The sequence below is a fragment of the Hoplias malabaricus genome, chromosome 7 (genome assembly GCF_029633855.1).
Source record: "Hoplias malabaricus isolate fHopMal1 chromosome 7, fHopMal1.hap1, whole genome shotgun sequence".
Classification (NCBI taxonomy): domain Eukaryota; kingdom Metazoa; phylum Chordata; class Actinopteri; order Characiformes; family Erythrinidae; genus Hoplias; species Hoplias malabaricus.
The window spans coordinates 23,447,313-23,465,833 of NC_089806.1; the positions used below are offsets into that span (position 1 = coordinate 23,447,313).

Below are 18,521 nucleotides of genomic sequence, written 5' to 3' on the forward strand. Positions count from 1 at the left end.
TCACATAATGCTGAATCTCTTGTTGAACTTTCATCATAACAAAACTGCAAAATGTGCTTTCATGCCAGGGACGGAGTAAATGAGAGTGGAAGGCATTTGGTGTGTAGGACAAGGACACTGCTTCAGAGAGCGTGAGCCATGAAGGCGTCTTGCTTTAACTGGAAAGCAGTGTTTGTATCTTAAATGAGCTAGGCTCTAGTGATCTGGGGCACAGACACACACTGTAGCGGGGATTATTGTGGCGATGCACAAACACAGGTTGCTAGGCATTAAACACTTTTTGGTCTATTATATTTCAGAGCCTGTGGATCACTACTACGTTCTCAAAAATCATGCATTTAACCATTCTGCGTAAACACACGCACAACCAGAAGACATTTATTCCATTACATTATCCAAAAAATACACAACACTGTCAAAACAAAACTTCAACTCTAAAAAAAAAAAAACCAACATGTACAATGTAAAAGTGTTTTATTCACTATAACTGTCTAAACTTGCATCAGTCCTGTCAGACCAGATAAAACTTTTATTATATTTAGATATTGCAAATTGTTTTGAGATTTTTCTTTGTTTTGTGTGAATGTGTAAAGATTATATATATATATATATATATATATATATATATATATATATATATATATATATATATATATATATATATATATATATATATATATATATATATATAACAGACATTTGTCTACAAATGCATAAAAAATCATTCATCCAAATTGTCAAATTGGCAATCATTTTTATTAACCCCATGTGTTTTGGGTTGACTTGCTATGTACATGTCCATTTGTAGTCATGCATGTATGCAAGTAAGACAGCCTAACGTGTGTGTGTGTGTGTGTGTGTGTGTGAGAGAGAGAGAGCGAGACAGAGACAGACACCCACCTCTCAAATGCAGGCCAAGACATTTCCTCACTGAGCTCAGAGCCTTCACTGCTTCCTGAAGCCACAGTGAGAGGGAAATTAGATGTAATTAAGTTATTTATAATTATGTTAAATGCATATATCTGGAGCACATATACAGGAATGCTCCAGAAATGGACAGTCAGTCTATAATTTACAGTTCAGGAAACAGAATAATCAGCCTATCATTACAAATAGAATTAATAATTACAACTGACATTGTGCCACACTGTTTGTGTTTATTCACAAACTGATGAGACAATATAAAACACAATTGCTTTATATTGAACACAACCACCAACACATTTATGAAACACAGAAGTTTCGGTTCTCCATCTCGACAGGAACATCTCTGTTCCTCCATGGGCAATAAGCCTAACACAAATTCCCTTACCACTAGAGGGTGCTTTAGATTAATGTCTCTGAAACCAGTTCTTAGAGTGCCTCAGATAACATTATTCAGTCTCTGTGTTTGAGAGATGTCAGGGAGCAAAACTGGGACTGGTTTGAAGATCAAGAAACCTTTAGAAACAAACAGCGGGGATATCTGATGTCTTGCACTGTAAATATACCAAACATTTTTGTTTCATGAGTTTCATTTTCATGTTATGTCACATTCTGTGTGAACACATGTTCTTGTTCAGTGCACTTCAAGAATACCTTGTATATTAGTTACTGAATTCATTATCATCCAAAAAGACTTGGTAATTAATTTCCTAATTATTGGTTATTCACAGAAGGCATTATGTGTGTATGCGAGTGTGTGTGTGTGTGTGTGTTACCCAGTGAAATGCCACTGGACAGGGTGGAGCTCTCTGCCTGCCCCCGTGTGGGTGTGTGGCTCTCCAGCACACTATCATCCAGCAGGTGTCTGGAGCCAGCGTTGGGGAACGTAGCACTCTTAAACTCCACTGTGTTCATCTTATGAATGAAACTATAGCAAAGAGAAAACACAAGATTCATGGTTTCTAAAAATGGCCCAGACAGAATTTGGAATATCATTTTTTTTTGCTGAACATGGCGAGCCCAATTACACATGTCTGTGAATATCAGTTTATTTTATTATCAAGCATTTTCAAGCTGAATTCATTATAAGCACTTGGACAAATGAGTACTCAATTAACAGCACTGAATGGAATACATCATTGCTGTCCAATTAAAACATGTATTTTCATTTTTGTCAATTTCAGTTTACTTCATCATTTGAACACAGCAGCTATCCTTAATATTGTTTGGAAATTTCATTATTAATAAAACAATTGAAATGCTCCAAATACTGCTTGGAATAAAATCTTTTTATAATCACTTCCATTGAAAGGTAAGAAGGTTTTTTGCTTCTCCTGTAAAATTACTATTTTGGGAGATACGTGTTGACTGACATAACGACGATATGGTCATGCCAGCTGTTTACTGGCATAAAAAATAAATAATTAAAAACCCTAACAGTACAATAATAATCCAGCTAAGATCTGGATATAGCCACCTGCTGGTGAGAGCACCATTTTAAACGATGACACATTATAAACTATGCCAAAATGACATTCAGTAAAACGTTTCCTAACAACTGCTGATAAACGATGCCATGCCTACAATGACAATTAATGGCCAAACAGTGTTATGACCCTGTAATATAAATTGACACAGATGATCATGAAGACTCGTAACAGCATATGACCACTTACATGTTTAGCGGTAGTATAGCAGCGCTATAATAACACTCAAATACAGCAATGGAAATGCAAGGATGAATAAAGCCAAATGTGAAGGACTTTAATAAAAGGACCCTCACTTGTAGCCCAAGCTGTGACATTTTCTGTGTCCGTAGGGGAGCAGGTTGCGGGGGGAAGGCGGAGTGGGCGGGACTTTGGGCAAGGCGCCCTCAGCTGCGTTACCTCGGCGACCACACAACGGCGAACCAGAGGCATCAGGACCTGAAACAAGCATATGCGAGTAAGACTGAATTATGTTTATACGTATGGCTTTGGAGTATATCTGGCGATCCTTTTCCTTACCTACAAGGTCTTCTCTAGAGGCAGTTGCACGGGGTGTGCTGGTGGCTGGCTCAATCTTTAAAGACAACCTGAATGTAGTGCAAATATTAGTTTTACAAGTCACACACAGGCAGACTTTGGTTGTGCAAGTACAAAACAGGATTCCACAAAGCACTCACTTGTAGTTGTCATCCTCCACAAACTTCTGTAACTCCTCAATGTAGTGAACCGAGTTAAGATAGTTCTGGACGTGAGGCAATTCTGGTATATCTAAGAGATGAATACAATGATCACAATGATTTGGTGGTTTCTGTACTCTTTCTACTCCAGGTAACTAATATGAATTTTTCAGCTACTACTATGAAACCAACGTATGCTACATGGTGAGACTGTGGAAAAAGTGTGTGCCCAATGTTATGTTAATATAGATCCTGACTGCACACACTAGCATTTACACCCACCATATTCACAGGATCTCTGGAGGTCTGAGATGATTCTCAGGATGTTATTCATCAGGTTAGAGCGCTGCTCGTTCTCCAGAATACTCCCAGTGGAGGGGTACGCTGAATCTATGTAGGTCAGATCAGACAGGTACATACCTACACAGAGCACACAAACAGACAGTAAGGTCAGTTTGTAAGCACAGTGTGTGTGTGTGTGTGTTGCTTTTTATGAAGGGGTCACAGCTGTGCCGCCTTAACAGAAAGTACACTGGGCCGGCAGGGTCAACCCATTCCTCCTAAACAAGCCCAGCTTCCTACTGTGCTCCACAATCAGCCAATAACACACACATTCCTTCTTCCATAAAGCCTTCTAATGATAGGGTTCCAGCATTCAAGGTGTCGCACAGTCCGGTCCAGCTGTGCATGTCTCATGGAATAAACAGAGAGAAGATGAAGTCATGTGTCTCCCTCTTTTCCTACAGCTGGAAAGAAACCGGAGCCTGGAAAGAAGAGGAATAGATGGATCGTCTTTGGCTGTGGGCGAAAATGCTTATTTCGCTTTGGATAAATATTTGAATGTATTAGGAACATTATGACCCAAAACGTTAACATTAAAAAGAAACATGGGTGGCTTCAGGAGAAAGAGGGATTTTTCAAAGCGGCTCCTCAGACTTCAGCCTACAGTCTTGAGGAATAAGTGATAGCAGGGATGGAATGGAATAAATGACTATAATCAACTACGTTATTGTGCTTGGTTAGCCGTGCTTCAATATGCATTTGTCTTATGAACTTTATTCTACATTTAAAAACAACTTTTACCCTCCCCAACTTTAGTCTACATATAAAGACATACAGATGAATAACACCAGACTGTAGGGGTTTTATGAAGAAAAACCTGGTATTAAGTTTCCTTGTACCTAATTAAGTAACTAATGTTTAAAAGTTCCCAACCCAGAGTCTCTGTACCCCATCAGTCAGCATGATGCTATCCAAGGCAGTTAGAGTTCTAAGTGTGTTGAGTAGCAACTGAAACGAGGTGAAGAAAAACAAACATGTTTTGGCTTTATAAGGGTCTCAGAGGAAATATATGTTTGCCTTCACTTCCAAGCTTGACAGCACTGGGTAACTGAGGGAGACCTAGTTAAAGGGTAGAATTGGCAATAACTAAATTAGAGTAAGAAAATGTAGTAATTTACATCAGAAATAATATTTTATTATCTGAATTTACTCTCAATAAATGTCAGTTCACTCTTAGAAAAACTTGCTGGGGCCATACCATCAAGGGGTAAACATTCAATATTTTAGTTAGGGTATTTAACTAAATCTATAATATAAAGCTGTGTTGTTTTCATTTTACACAGTTGTATAATCAAAGATTACAAATATTCAACTCTCCTTCTGGAGAAGCAAATGTGATGTACCTTTAGGGAGCACAATTGGATGACTGTTTGCTGAACTATTACATCTTTAAATGGTCAGGTACTGTGTGATTCACAAACTGAAACTGTAGTGAATTGCATATTACATCATAGGTGTGTTCTCTCTGTGTCCGCGTGGGTTTCCTCCGGGTGCTCTGGTTTTCTCCCACTGTCCAAAAACACATGTTGGTAGGTTGATTGGTGACTCAAAAGTGTCCGTAGGTGTGAGTGAGTGAGTGACTGTATGAGTGTGTGTGTTGCCCTGTAAAGGACTGGCGCCCCCTCCAGGGTGTATTCCTGCCTTGCGCCCAATGATTCCAGGTAGGCTCTGGACCCACCGCGACCCTGAACTGGATAAGCGCTTACAGATAATGAATGAATTAATTAATGAATATTACATCGTGTAACAGTACCCATTCTTCAGAATACTTTGAGTTTTTAATTACATGCATGGTTGTTTCAGTGGGTAAAGCTACTACCTTCTATGCAGAGCATTCATTCATTATCTGTAACCGCTTATCCAACTCAGGGTCGCGGTGGGTCCAGAGCCTACCTGGAATCATTGGACGCAAGGCGGGAATACACCCTGGAGGGGGCACCAGTCCTTCACAGGGCAACACAGACACACACACTCACACCTACGGACACTTTTGAGTCGCCAATCCACCTGCAACGTGTGTTTCCTGTGGGAGGAAACCGGAGCACGCGGAGGAAACCCACGCAGACACGGGGAGAACACACCAACTCCTCACAGACAGTCACCCGGAGCGGGAATCCAACCCACAACCTACAGGTCCCTGGAGCTGTGTGACTGCGACACTACCCGCTGCGCCACCGTGCCGCCTCTATGCAGAACAGTAGAGTTAAAATCCTGGTGCAGGCACATGTTAATCGATAAGAACTGATGGCTAGGGTTTGATTCCCTGCTCGGGTAAATCACAGATCCCTGATCATAAAACAATATATATACACATATGTTTTTTGCATAATAACCCTACTATAATAAAAACCTGTTACAGTAACAGTCACTCTAACTATTTAGTAATTATTTAGTGTTTAGAAATGACCAAACATCACCATATTATTACCCACTTATAACAGATATGTAACATGCTGAGCCTAAACGTTCCTCTTCTGCAAATCCACTCATGCAAATGTACTTTTCATGGGGACAAATGATTGGAAAAATATGTCAATTCTGATGTCTTGAGAACACAGACCTCATGAGGAAAAAATGCTTTAAAATCTTTTATTTTAACTCATCAACCACAAAAACGTCCCCTTTCAAGCAAAGGCTTTTAAGAGCATTTGTTTAGAGGTAAACAGCAGGCACAGCTATATTTAGCTTTAATAATGCCTTGCTTTTTTTTATTAGCAGTGGGTTACACGATTAGAAATAACAGGCTTTAAGAAAAGAGGAAACTGCTAAGGAGATGACATAGCCAAAGGAGGGCAGAGCCCTCAGAAAAAGGAACTAATTAAAGTGTTACCAGTCTCAAAGATCAGACTGATTAAAAACAGAGAGCATGTTTGTGGAGCTGCATCTGTCAGTAAAACAGTACTTAAACCTCAATGATAAGAGACAGGGTGTGGGATAATTGTTTGGGGGGAAAAAAAAAACCTAAAGAGGAGTGCGTATAGGGCATATCTCTCACACCTCAGAATGGCAGCAGTCCCTTTTGAATCAAGGCAACCTGTGTGTACTTCTAAACATACATGCTCACGGCCCTAGGTACATTACATAGCGTCTGAAAGAAACCACAGAAAAAATCCCCCGACTCTAATCAGCATAACTGAACATTTCACTGCAACAAATCAGCACCACCATCTGATGCAGACCCAACACACACACACACCTCTTCAACTACAATTCACTTCATATGTCAAATTACTCACACCCTCTCCCATTACACACACACACACACACACACACACACACACACAGAGGGGGGGGGGGGGGGGAGAGAGAGAGTGAGAGAGAGAGAGAGAGAGAGAGGAACAGTGCAGAGGAATGAAAACAAAAAAAAACAGGAAAAAGATATTTAGAAAACAGAAAGAGAGGAATATAGTAAATAAAACAAGAAAAGAATACTGAGGGGAGTGAAAGAAAGGGGGAGAGGGATAGAGAGAAGTGGGAGGAAGAGTGAGAATGAGGGTGAGAGAGAAGGTGGAAATAGAAAGAGTTTAAAGAGAGAGGGGGAAAGAAACAGGAGGGTGAAAAAGAGAAAAATAAGAGGGAGAAGAGAAGTGGGGAGAGAGAGGGAGGTGGAGGGAGAGGGAGGTGGAGGGAGAGAGAGACAGAAGACAGAAGAGCAAGAGGGAGAGCAACAAAGGGTGAAAATTAGAGAGAAAGAAAGAGGAGAGAAACAGAAGAGGGAGAAAAGGAGTGGCAGGGAGAGACAGAGGGAGAAGGTGAAAAGACAGACAGAGAGACAGTGTGTGTGTAGAGGTTCAAGTGCAAAGTGCAAGACAATTCAACTAGTGCTGTCTCCTCTCAGACCACAGTCTGGAGTAAGGTCTTTCTAATGCTTTCTCTTCCTTCTGAAAAAAAAGAAGGAAAAAAGTCTTGATTTTTGGGGGTGTGTTGGGGGCTGTAACTTTAGGAGGATTTAACTTCTACTGGCCCTGTTTCAGCCAGAGTTACATCAGAGGAGGGCTGGGCCAGTCCCAAAAAATGAAAGTTGAGCAAAAAAAAAAAAATCCCTTCTTTCCCAGTCTCTCCTCCATCCCGCCTCCCCTTCCCTCGCTCCTTTACCCCCCTAATCCTTTGTGAAAAGGCGGAGGCGGTGACTGAGGGCGGCTCAGTCTCCTGAAGCAGCAACAGCTGGGAGTTCCAGAGCAATGCCCCGGCTCCAGAGCTGCTGAAGTCTGAGACGGGAGCTTACCGCTGGATCTCTAGGAGCGGGGAGTTTTTTTTTTTTTTTTTTGGGGGGGGGACGTCCGGAGTGGAGCTGCCCCAGAGAGGAGGCCTCTAGCATGGGATATGAGAGACAATCACAACTCTGAGGACTTCCATAGAACTTCAAGATCCTTGAGGGGACACAGTGAGGCACAGAACAGTATATACACGCACACACAAACAGTCACCTTCAGCCACAGGTGAGTGTAAACAGACTGCGTTACTTCACTTCAAATTTCATTCCTCCTTTGACCTCACATTCAGTTTCTCCTTTCCTTCTCTTCCAACTGTTTCTCTTTTCTGTAGCAGCTGCAGTATGTCCTCAGGAAAGTCCTCCCTATCTCTGTCATGCCGCTCTCTGCTCAGCACATGCTGTAATGTTTAGTGTCGCAAATTGTTTCTCCTTCCAAACAAAAAGGCTCGCCGGCTCAGTGTTCCTGAGTACAGCACCGGGCCAAAACTGGAGCGTGATCCAATCTGGAGAGTTCCTCAGAAACTCCTCAGAGGACTGGGAGGAGAGATTCGGAGATAGCCCTCACATTTATTGAGGGGAAAAAGTGGCTGAAGCAGCTGGATTTAGGGCTGTGTTTGCTTTGCTGACTGTCAGACCAGCAGCCTCTTCTGTGATCTGCACTGGGTCAGGGGGCAGAAAAGCTGCTCTACAGCCGTGACCATAAGGCAGTCACGCACTAAATTATTCCCCTGGTAGAATGGTCAGTCATTAAGTTTTGTCAATAATACATCAATATCAGAGTCGTAGTAATGCAGGCATGATTAATTCTACTGATATTTATTCATTATAATGAGTCGATTCTAGCACATACTCCAAATCTGCTTGAACTGGTATCACTGAAGTGATATCATGAGAATGTTAAACAGTCTACAGTTTCCTTTTTTTAATAAAAAGAAAAAAAAATCATGGTTAAGTCTTAAGGCAGCTGTATTTATGTAAAATGTATATATATATATATATATATATATATATATATATATATATATATATATAAACTATGACTTCTTTACAATATTTGTGATAGAAACCACGGTTCACAACACAATTACAGCCATTTTATTACCACCACAAGAGCACTAAACATACCCCAGGGTTTATGTAGCATGCTGTTAAATGTATAAGTGTAGTAAATCAGAAAAATACACTTACTAGGAGGCTATTTTTCCTTCTGTTACCTGTATGTACCTCTGGGGTTAAATCAGTTATAACCTAAAATGTAGCACAGGCATTAAACTCTTGATTTTGAATGGAAAAACTGGCATCAAATCACTTTGAACGCCAGGATTTTTTTTTCTTTCTGATAAAATAAGCACAAATTTTAAAAAACTTTGTGTTAGAACACCCAGATATCAAACCCCGCAAAAACACAAGAACTGTGTGCTAATAAGCAGTGCTCTGAATTTTAATTATTCAGAAAATGACAATGCAAACTAACTCTGACTCGGGTTGATGCTTATTACAATTAGAAGGGCATGTTTGGAACTGTAGTCCTTACAACTCCAAAATAATACTACCCTTCAGCAAGCAATTTTCACCAAACAGATTGTGCACATCTTGGTTTGGCCTCTGTGGTGTGTTTCATTGGGAGACATTAGACATCTGGTGGCCTTAAAAGTAGCTCATCTCAATGTGTTGTTCAGCATTTTCCATATCTTTGACTCTATGCTCTGATCTGTTTTTGGTGGATCATATGCTCCGTATTTGCACTTCTTTAAGATGACATGCTGTGATGTGGGCTCCGCAGAGAGCCCCCCCCCCCGTGGAGGGGCTTGTGTGTTCTTGGTGGTTCTTTCCACACAATGTTTCTCCAGTGTTTTGGATGGAATAAGGGGTTCATTCATAAAAGCCCTTTTTAAAGAAAAATAAACTCACCAAGACACAAGGTCATTTTACGCTAACCGCTTCCTCATGTAGAAATGCGGAATCGAGTTACCTGATATTCTCCCTGTACGTGCACACAACCACATAAACATGCGCACACACACACACAGCAAATTCAGCATGACAGTGGATGATTTGGCAGAATCCTTGTCACTCGCACAGCAGGTCACCTAAACTTTTATGCTGCACTTACTCACTTAGTAATATTAAATTATTAATAAGTGGAAAGTATTTGGTACTACTGGGTAAATATTATAAAATGATGTAAGTTATGTAATTAAGAGAGATCATACACAAGTCTAATGTGCTGCCGAATTAATATGTTCATAGGTAGCATAAGAATAATACACTGAATTGCTGCCTTAAATGTAAATTATTCAAATGTGCCATATGGTACTCCCAGTGGCAGAGCTGTCTAAGTGGAAAACCACTGGAAGATCACTGCTTTGATCCTTGGTGATGTCTCAGCCGTCAGAAGCAGGGAGCTTAACAGAGCTGAACTGGTCTTGCCATATGTGTCTGTTAGGGGACATAAAGATCTGAGCAGTTTGCGTTCTCCTCCAAGTGTACTGAGCTGTCCAATGGCACTGTGTTAGCAGCAGTAAATTTGCTTCAGTGTTCATGAATTGTACCCGGCTCTGCTCGGTGGCAGTGTGTCTGACAGGGTCAGACTTGTTTAACAGGAGGAACTGATGAACTGGGTACAGGAAATTTAGGGTCACATGGGTTACCTCAACTCAACCATTTCCAAAGAAAAGAAAAAGAAAAGAAAAAGAAAACACAGCTGCTATCCTTGTTTGTATTTGATAGACACATCTGAATTCTGTAAACTCAAGACACTTTCTCCCCCACTGTAGGGTGACGTGCTATTGCCGCTGTTAAATGGACACTTTAGCCAACATGAACGGTGTAACACTGCCACATCTGTTGTAAACATGCTTTCTATGGAAGTCCCCCACTAAAGCAGTTTCTCCATAACTCACTTCCAGAAAAAGTTAAGACACTTCCTAAAAATTCAATCTGTAATCTGTAATTTGTTGATTCACTTGAAATGAAAGAAAGAAACTTTTCAGCTTTTTCAAAGATAAACTCCTAATTATTAAGTAAAAACAAATGCCATCAATACTCAAAACAACCAGGACAGAGGCATGTTTATGACGGGGTCACATCACCTTTTCTTTTAACTGTATGTCGTAATTACAGTAATACCTTGACTTACGAATTTAATTCATTCTGTGACCAAGCTCGTAACTCAAATTTGCTCGTACATCTACTTCAGTTTCCCCATAAAAATGAGTTGAAATGCTATTAATCCATTCCAGCTCCCCAAAAGCCACACCCATTTTTTGTTACGAGTTTTTAAATAAGAAAAATTTACTTTATAAATAACAAATAATGTATAAAAATCTTGGAAAATTCGATAGTTGATTCACTCAGTCAAGGTTTCACTGCATTTGGGAACGAAAAATACTAATTGTTGCAGTTCTGAAAGTGTTGTATACAAGATTTAAGCAGCTGAACAGTCAGTGGTCACTGTTGTCTGATTCTCTTCTTCTTTGTGTGCCATACATTCATGTCTGTACATATATGTCTATACTGTTAGAAAACTGGTCACTGCGGTGGTACCTTTTGCTGTCACTATACACCATTTTTTGTATGTAAACAGTAATGACATATTTTGTGGGCGGAGCTTAATTGGTGCCAGAAAGTCAGTGAGCATAGCGGTATCAAGTATAGGAAAACGAGAATATGGCTAATCCGGATGCTTTCTCCAGTTATTTTATTAGCTAATGAGTAAATAAGAGGTTGTTGTACACTAACAAGCTAACTCTTAGTAATGGGGTGAGGTTTCCTGACCCGTACACACTGTCGGGTATGTGGGTCAAGGAACCAACTAAATGGCAAAAGCTAGTGGCTGGACATCTTCATGTGGCTTGTGGAAAAAACCCAGTGTGTATACAAAATAAATACTCAAAACCTCTTGATGATATGTCCAGGATATTGAATACCAAGATTAGATGTATGTTTTTTTGTGCTTTATAGACTGACCATTATTAGTATTTACCATTATGAAATAGCTGAGAATGCCAGCTTTGTGATTGCTGCTTTAACTAATTTGCTGTTATTAAGTACATCGTTGATTTTGCATTTATGTGTGATAAACAGTGGTGAAAAACATTGCCTGATATGAAATGTGCGCTGCAGAGGTGAGAATTTTGGATGACTTCATCAGTCCAGTCTGTCGGTTGAATAGGTTTTAACCATAAACATCTGAGTTTTGCCTCAAAGTACGTCTTCGACAATGGTATTCTATAAAAATTTTAATAATTTGCTTTTCCATTCCAATTCTGGCATCCAAGAGCACAACACAACATATTTTGACCCTATTTTGTGTATATGGTCTGTATTTGTTTATGCTGTTTTACTGCCACCACAAAGCTGCCAGTGACGTAATCATGACGTCCATTCCAAATAGGTCTAGAGTAGTACCCTCAAGGGTGCATATATATACACACTTTTAATTAGGGATCATAATTGTACCTTTATTTTATTATAATTGTAGCCTTTTAAATTGTGTTGATTTCTGGAGAAGAGAATGTAATGTATCTTTAAAAGGTATATTTATGCTGTTTGTACCTTTTGTGACCAATAATGTACCTCTACAGTACCTTTTTTCTGAGAGTGAATGAAGCCATGCTGTTGTAACTCATGCAGAACAGAAGTGGGATTTGTAAGTGATGAAGAAATTTATTTATATTTGGAAGGAAAGATAACTTTGCCAAATGAAGTTACCAAAAATATCATTTGGATCAATAACTGGGCTACAGTACAGGTACACTGTCACTGCAAACTTTTTAAATGTACCTTTAAAAGGTTCAAAAGTGGTTTTAATGTTAGGTTGTGATCCCTAAAGGCACACTACATTCTCTTCTACAGAAGGAGAGATGAAGTTTTGTCATATTTCATTACAGAATTGCATAAAAGAACATAATTTAAGTCCTGGGCAGCATGGTGGCGCTGCCACACAACTCCAGGGTCCTGGGATTATGGGTTCGAGCCCTGCTCTATGTGACTGCCTATGAGGAGAAGTTTGGTGTGTTCTCCCTGTGTCTACGTGGGTTTCCTCTGGGTGCTCCGGTTTCCTTCCACGGTCCTAAAACCCACGTCAGCAGGTGGATTTTTCGACTTCAGTATAAGAAAAATAAAAGTTGTCCCTAGGAGTGAGTGAATGTTTGAGTGTGTCACCCTGTGAAGGACTGGTGCCCACTCCCAGGTGTGTTCCTGCTTTGTACCCAGTGATTCCGGCATTCCGTCTCTGGACCCACTGCGACCCTGAACTGGATAAGCGCTTACAAACAATGAATGAATGAGTGAATTTAAGTCCTGGAGATTAAATGGGCATATAAAATAGACACAATTTAAAATCTGCCATAATAATAGAATAAAGTACAAATATGTTTCCTAATTAAAGGTACAGAATTTGTACCCTTGAGCGTACCATCACGGTGACAGTTCCTGAGAGTGTAGGTGTTTTTATTAGACTACAGGTTAGTGACAAGGTTATTAGTCAGAATAGGTCAACACCTCAATGATGTATTTGCACCCGTACAAGCTGGGTATTTTAGTGACAGAACAATGATGAATAAATACAAATGCCCAGTTTCTCCGGACCGTCATTAGCCACTGTCACAGAGGAAACGGCCAAAAGACATACCCTTGTCATTGGAAAGTCTGGAGAAGCTTTGGTGCTTCATATCAATGTCTTTGTTTACAATAATAATAAGTAATAAACTATAAAATTAGTTAATTACTAAAATTAGTTCAATAATTAATTATTGAATATTTCTAAAACCAAGCACCTTAACATTTCATCAACAGTAATCTATACTTAATGAAGGAACAGGGCATTGCTGAAACTAGCTATTTATTATTGACTTAAATTTCTATAAGGGTCCGAGTGATAAAACAGTGCTGTCAATAATCTACAGCCTCGTTTATTTTGAGCAACAACTTGCTCTGTTGTTCTGGCTTTAATAATCCAGAGAATTTGGTCATTTTTGTGTAAAGTTAAACAAAAAGCTGTGCAGACGTAATTGACTCATCAGAAAGTCAGTAACAGTGAGATCTGTCCGTGCATTTGTGCCGTTGTAGAGACAGACAAGATGACTTTCTCTTTGTTAAATATATATTAGAAAACAAAAGGCTGAAGATGGAAACATTGTCCAAACATAAATAAGAGACTATTGATAAATATTACCTCAACAACGTTCAACACATTTCTGTTCAAAGCCCCAGTATAACACTGAGCTGCTCACTGCGGTGGATGGTGGAGCTACAGCGCTGAAGAGGCGCGAGTGTGTCCCAATTCAGCTCTCAACACTGACCCCTTCAACATGTATTTTTTAGGTACTTGTCCAGGGAAAAGAGGACTTCTAGTCAACGCCGAATGGTTACAAATTTACTTCACAAACTGGAATGTGAAATATGGCTGAACTAACAACAGATGGTGTAGTGGCGCCACCTTAAGTTCTCTCTGTGAAACACGACTGAATTAACAGTTCAGCATTAGGTGTTACTCAGTCAGTAAGAGAAAATGCCTTTTCTAGGTCAGCCCGGCAGGTAGTCCGGCAATAAGAATTCTGTCAAACAAATAAGGTGGGCAGAACCAATGTCCACATAAGATGACAAGTGTCTTATTTAACTCTAGTTTTATACCGGAATGTTTAGAAGGTTGTAAGGCACTGCAGAGAGAGATGTTCGCTGTGGATTTATATATCAATATTTGAAAGTAAAAATGGATCTTATGGTGATGATTCAACTACACTGACTTTAGGGGCATTAGAACAACTGTGAATGAGGACAAAGACCTGGTTCACACCCATTTGTCTTTGGCACAAGGTATCAATGTCCAGCAACTCCAAATAAACTGAGCACAATGCGAAAGGTTAACAACACAAATGTCCTCTGAGGGCAATGAAAAGCATCCATGCGCACAAACACACCATGCCATTTCATTTATCTTGTAGGAACATTCCGTGCTTGAGAGCTTGGCGTGCAGTTCACCTGCTGCAAATGCACAAAATTCCACAGTCCAGAGTCTTGTGAAAGGACGCTAACACACACAAACACACAGGAACATCATCTAATATCCAAAGGCATAGTCTACCAGCCATGAATATAATTCTCAACTCTAAAGTTTGCTAATGGAAGCTGCTAAATAACTGCTTACCCCAGTTTCTGAGGGAGTTTCAGAAAGGAGAGGATGGAGGTGTAGGAGACTTGTTTCTGTACATGGTGGATATGTTTTGAGTCCAGTCTCTGACAATCTCAAGAGACTGTTCAAAGAAAAACAATTTTGAGAAAAAATGTTTGTGCTTCAGGCAGTTGTAAATAAGGAGGGGGGGGGGCGCCCTGAGCACGGGCTGGCCAATCATAACACACATGACATACAGGAGGATAGAAAACCTGCCAGAGGGACACAGCAAGCTCTCTCTGTCACTTTCTCTCTCCCTCTTTCTGTCACCCTCTCTCTCTCTCTCTCTCTCTCTCACACACACACACATACACACCCCATCTCAGAGCAGTGAGCCTGGGGTTGTTTTGCAGGGATGGGCTTACTTCCAGGAGTTTTATCATGTGCTGCAACACCCCAAGTACTGACTGGCTTACTACTCATAAACAGATTTGTATTATGGACATTTGCCCAAAAAGTAATTTCATGTCATCACAAATAGCACCCCCCCCCCACCCCAACCACAAACACACACACACACTTTCACTGGGGCCTGAATGACGTTAATCTTATGACCAACACACAATACTTGTTTAGATAATTTTTGTTGATTTAAAATATAATTTTCATTGGTCAATATTTAAACTATCTCTGAATGTCTGACAGTAGCTGGGTTTCCGTCATCTGCACTTCTGCAAATAAACTTCAGATGACGTAGGCTCCCGTGATCAGGCGTGGCATCGACACAAGGGAGACGGCGAGATCTGAGTGGGTTTTTGCTTTGATCACAACCATTTTTTTTTTCCTTGCAGCTGTTTATATCAAAAACACACTTTATATCAAAAGGCTTGATTAAATATTTATTGCTGGGGCATCTGAGGTCTACAGCTTGTTCATAATGTTTTGAGAGGAAAGTGTGGTCTCTGATTTTTGCACAGTGCTGTGTACAATATTCTAGATTCTACACTAACATAAGTTAATGAGGTGGTGCTGGTGTGAAAACAGAGTGGCCCTAAAGCACGGAGAGGAGAGAAAAAGATGGAAAGTGTGTGTGTGTGTGGGGTCTTTTTCGTCGCTCCTTCAACCCCCGCATTTTGGCTTCACAGATAATCTACCTTTTCCACCTATTTCAAGCATAGAACACTATTGTGATATTTGGGGTCTTTTCCATTCATGTTTTTCATGCACATGTTGATATTTCGCAAAATTTGGTAGATGGAAAACCTGCTACTGTCGGTTGCTTATACATCTATTGGATGATGATTTACCAATATATGTACATACGTACACTTAAACAACTTTTTTTTTTTTTTTGTGGAGTCCACTGCAGGTCATTAATCATGTCCTCGACAGAGGTCAATAGCAGTTAATACTACAACTCATTTAAATACCTCACCCATACTAGTTTCTGACAGAGGGGACTTTTACAGCAGTAATTTCTGTGTTACCACATTAGTCAACAGCATGTTCACAGGCTACTTTTAGAGTGTGGCGGTTGCACCAGTTTCATGGAAAAGTTGTGTGTGAATCCATTCCTCTCTTGGCCCTGGTGAGGCAGAAGAATACAGTCTGACCTCTTTTCAGCACAGGAAAAACAGACCCAAGCATTAATAAGAAACACATGCAGAGGAGTTAGAAGGATTAGAAACACCCGTGTACACACACACAGACACACACATACACAGACACAATAAAAACAAGGTACTCCAAATACACATTAGTAGTGGTCTGACCAAGTTCACTGTGGTGATGTTTGTGGAACAGTACATTGCTATAGATAAAACACAGACTTTATTTCTCCCACAGTGTTAAAACAGGGAGCCATTCCGCCATCTGGAACCCTGTAACAGACCTGCAGCAAAATTACTCCCCTATAAATATCTACACTTCCGGGTATTACATTCAGCCGCGGAACATGGCCGTTGCTGTTCATATGTGCTTAATTACTGAATCTGTGCTAAGTCTTGTTGTATTTGTTGGCCTATATTTTTCAAAAATATAATAATGTAATTAATAAGAAGTCTATTTCCTCAACGGTGCACACACACACAAACATTATATCTAATTCAAATCACACAAATAATCTAATCTTTTACTTAGCAACAAATAGAAAAACAGAACCTGTGCCTTGAACCCGAATTTCTATTGGTTTCACTGAGCTATGAGTGATATATAACATGAATACACCATGTTTGATTTGTTGTAGATTCATAAAACTGCCACAGTGGCTCTGTAGAAGATTTTCATTTACAATTTACAACATGCTTCCTGATCTTTCTAATAATTTGTTTTGTTTTATTCCAAATGACAGAAACATTAACATATGGAGGTTTTAGGGAGACTTCTATGCTTCAGCGGACTCACAATCCACACGCCTCAAAGCATAGCACAAACAAACCAAACAGAGCCTAAAGAGGGCTTGATATGGGGTTGTAACCTTAGACAACATAGGGTTGTATAGACTTCTAAAAACCCCTCAAACCCACTTTTCTGACGCCTTCGAGCACAAACGGCCACTGTGGAGATCAGGAAAAAGACTGCTTCCACAACACTGGGGAAATGGGTCTTTAGCAACAGCAAAAAACAAACACTACTTGTCCTTTAGGAGTCTTACAAAGGCTGTTTCTTGGATGTGCCCTTAATTTAAAATATGGCTCTCACTTTTTTGTTTAGAACACTTTTATGACTGCAGTTATTTGTAAGAGATAAAATAAACAAACAAACAAAAAAAACAACAAACCACTTACAAAGCTGCAAATAATATCAAATTAATTCCCTGATGTTTTTTGTAGCAAATAAAAATAAATGCCTATATTTTTGGGATCAGCACAAAAATATTGGGAACCTCCAAGTAATATAAGGGTCAGGGGAAATGTGTGTTTTTTTTGTTTGTTTGTTTTTTTTAAACAGTTTAAATGCATTGGCAAAATCCATTCAATGATAATAGACCCAGTTCTATAAGGAACCAAAAGTGGATCTTCCATAGCTCTGCTCATAAGACCTCTTTTGGTACCTTGATTTTTATCTATATAGAACAATTATTTCAGCTCTGAGAAAGTGGTTTCAAATGCACTGGTTTCAAGTGCTCAAAAGGAGCTGTAAGAGTGTGGTGGATGGATATCTGGGCAGATTCCGACACTTTCCAAACCAAACTGCTTCCCTCCATAGGCCATGCTCTGTCGATTTTCATACAGCACTCCCTGGCCTCCAGTATCGGCTCCAAAGCCAATTAGGGCTTCAGAGTGCCCGGTCCTATCACCACACAAACTCAGCACGCCAAACTCTTCTCCTCACCACTCTGCCCTACACACTTTTAGAAGACGAGACAGGGTTACAATGTCCAGCAATAGACACACTGACCAGTTTTGTCCTCTCAACCTCTCTTACTTAGCCCCACCACCCCCATAATCCACTCCGCACCCACACCCCTTCTCTTCCGCTATCCTTCATTATGTCAGTGTTTCCTCCACAGTGAATAAGAGTCCTTCATGTTGAGGCTTCCTGGCTTCCTGATCTTTGGCCCTGCTTCAAATGTTGGACTCTGTCACTAATTGCTGCCATACTGAATTTGAGTGGGTGTGTGGTCTGCGTATGTCTATGGAAAAACAGCTACTATACTCAGTTCACTACAAAGGCAGAGTTAAGGCTGGTTTACTTTTCCTACTGCTTTCTTGCCCTCTGTCTTTTTCTGCATCTTTGAACCAAGCTTTCCTGAACTCCAGAGT

At 40.1% G+C, this 18,521-nt stretch overlaps 2 protein-coding genes across 5 annotated transcripts in view; one reads left to right on the forward strand and one right to left on the reverse strand.

Annotated features, from left to right (window-relative positions):
* The window catches only part of ralgps2 (Ral GEF with PH domain and SH3 binding motif 2), a 150,735-nt gene that overhangs the window by 14,419 nt on the left and 117,795 nt on the right, over positions 1-18,521 (reverse strand). For all 3 annotated transcript variants that reach the window (XM_066676136.1, XM_066676135.1, XM_066676134.1), the window contains 6 exons: positions 3,371-3,508; positions 3,089-3,179; positions 2,931-2,998; positions 2,708-2,849; positions 1,701-1,852; positions 901-955 (listed from right to left, as the gene is read on the reverse strand). In XM_066676136.1, the coding sequence (XP_066532233.1) occupies positions 901-955; positions 1,701-1,852; positions 2,708-2,849; positions 2,931-2,998; positions 3,089-3,179; positions 3,371-3,508 (646 nt within the window). The remainder of the gene's footprint in view (positions 1-900; positions 956-1,700; positions 1,853-2,707; positions 2,850-2,930; positions 2,999-3,088; positions 3,180-3,370; positions 3,509-18,521) is intronic.
* Positions 2,792-18,521, forward strand: part of angptl1a (angiopoietin-like 1a) — a 43,350-nt gene continuing 27,620 nt past the window's right edge. Inside the window, exon 1 of one of the 2 annotated variants that reach the window (XM_066676138.1) lies at positions 2,792-2,868. The gene's annotated coding sequence lies outside the window, so the exon portion shown is untranslated. Of the gene's footprint in view, positions 2,869-7,699; positions 7,870-18,521 lie in introns of those variants that run through there. The other variant, XM_066676137.1, reaches the window with a different exon arrangement.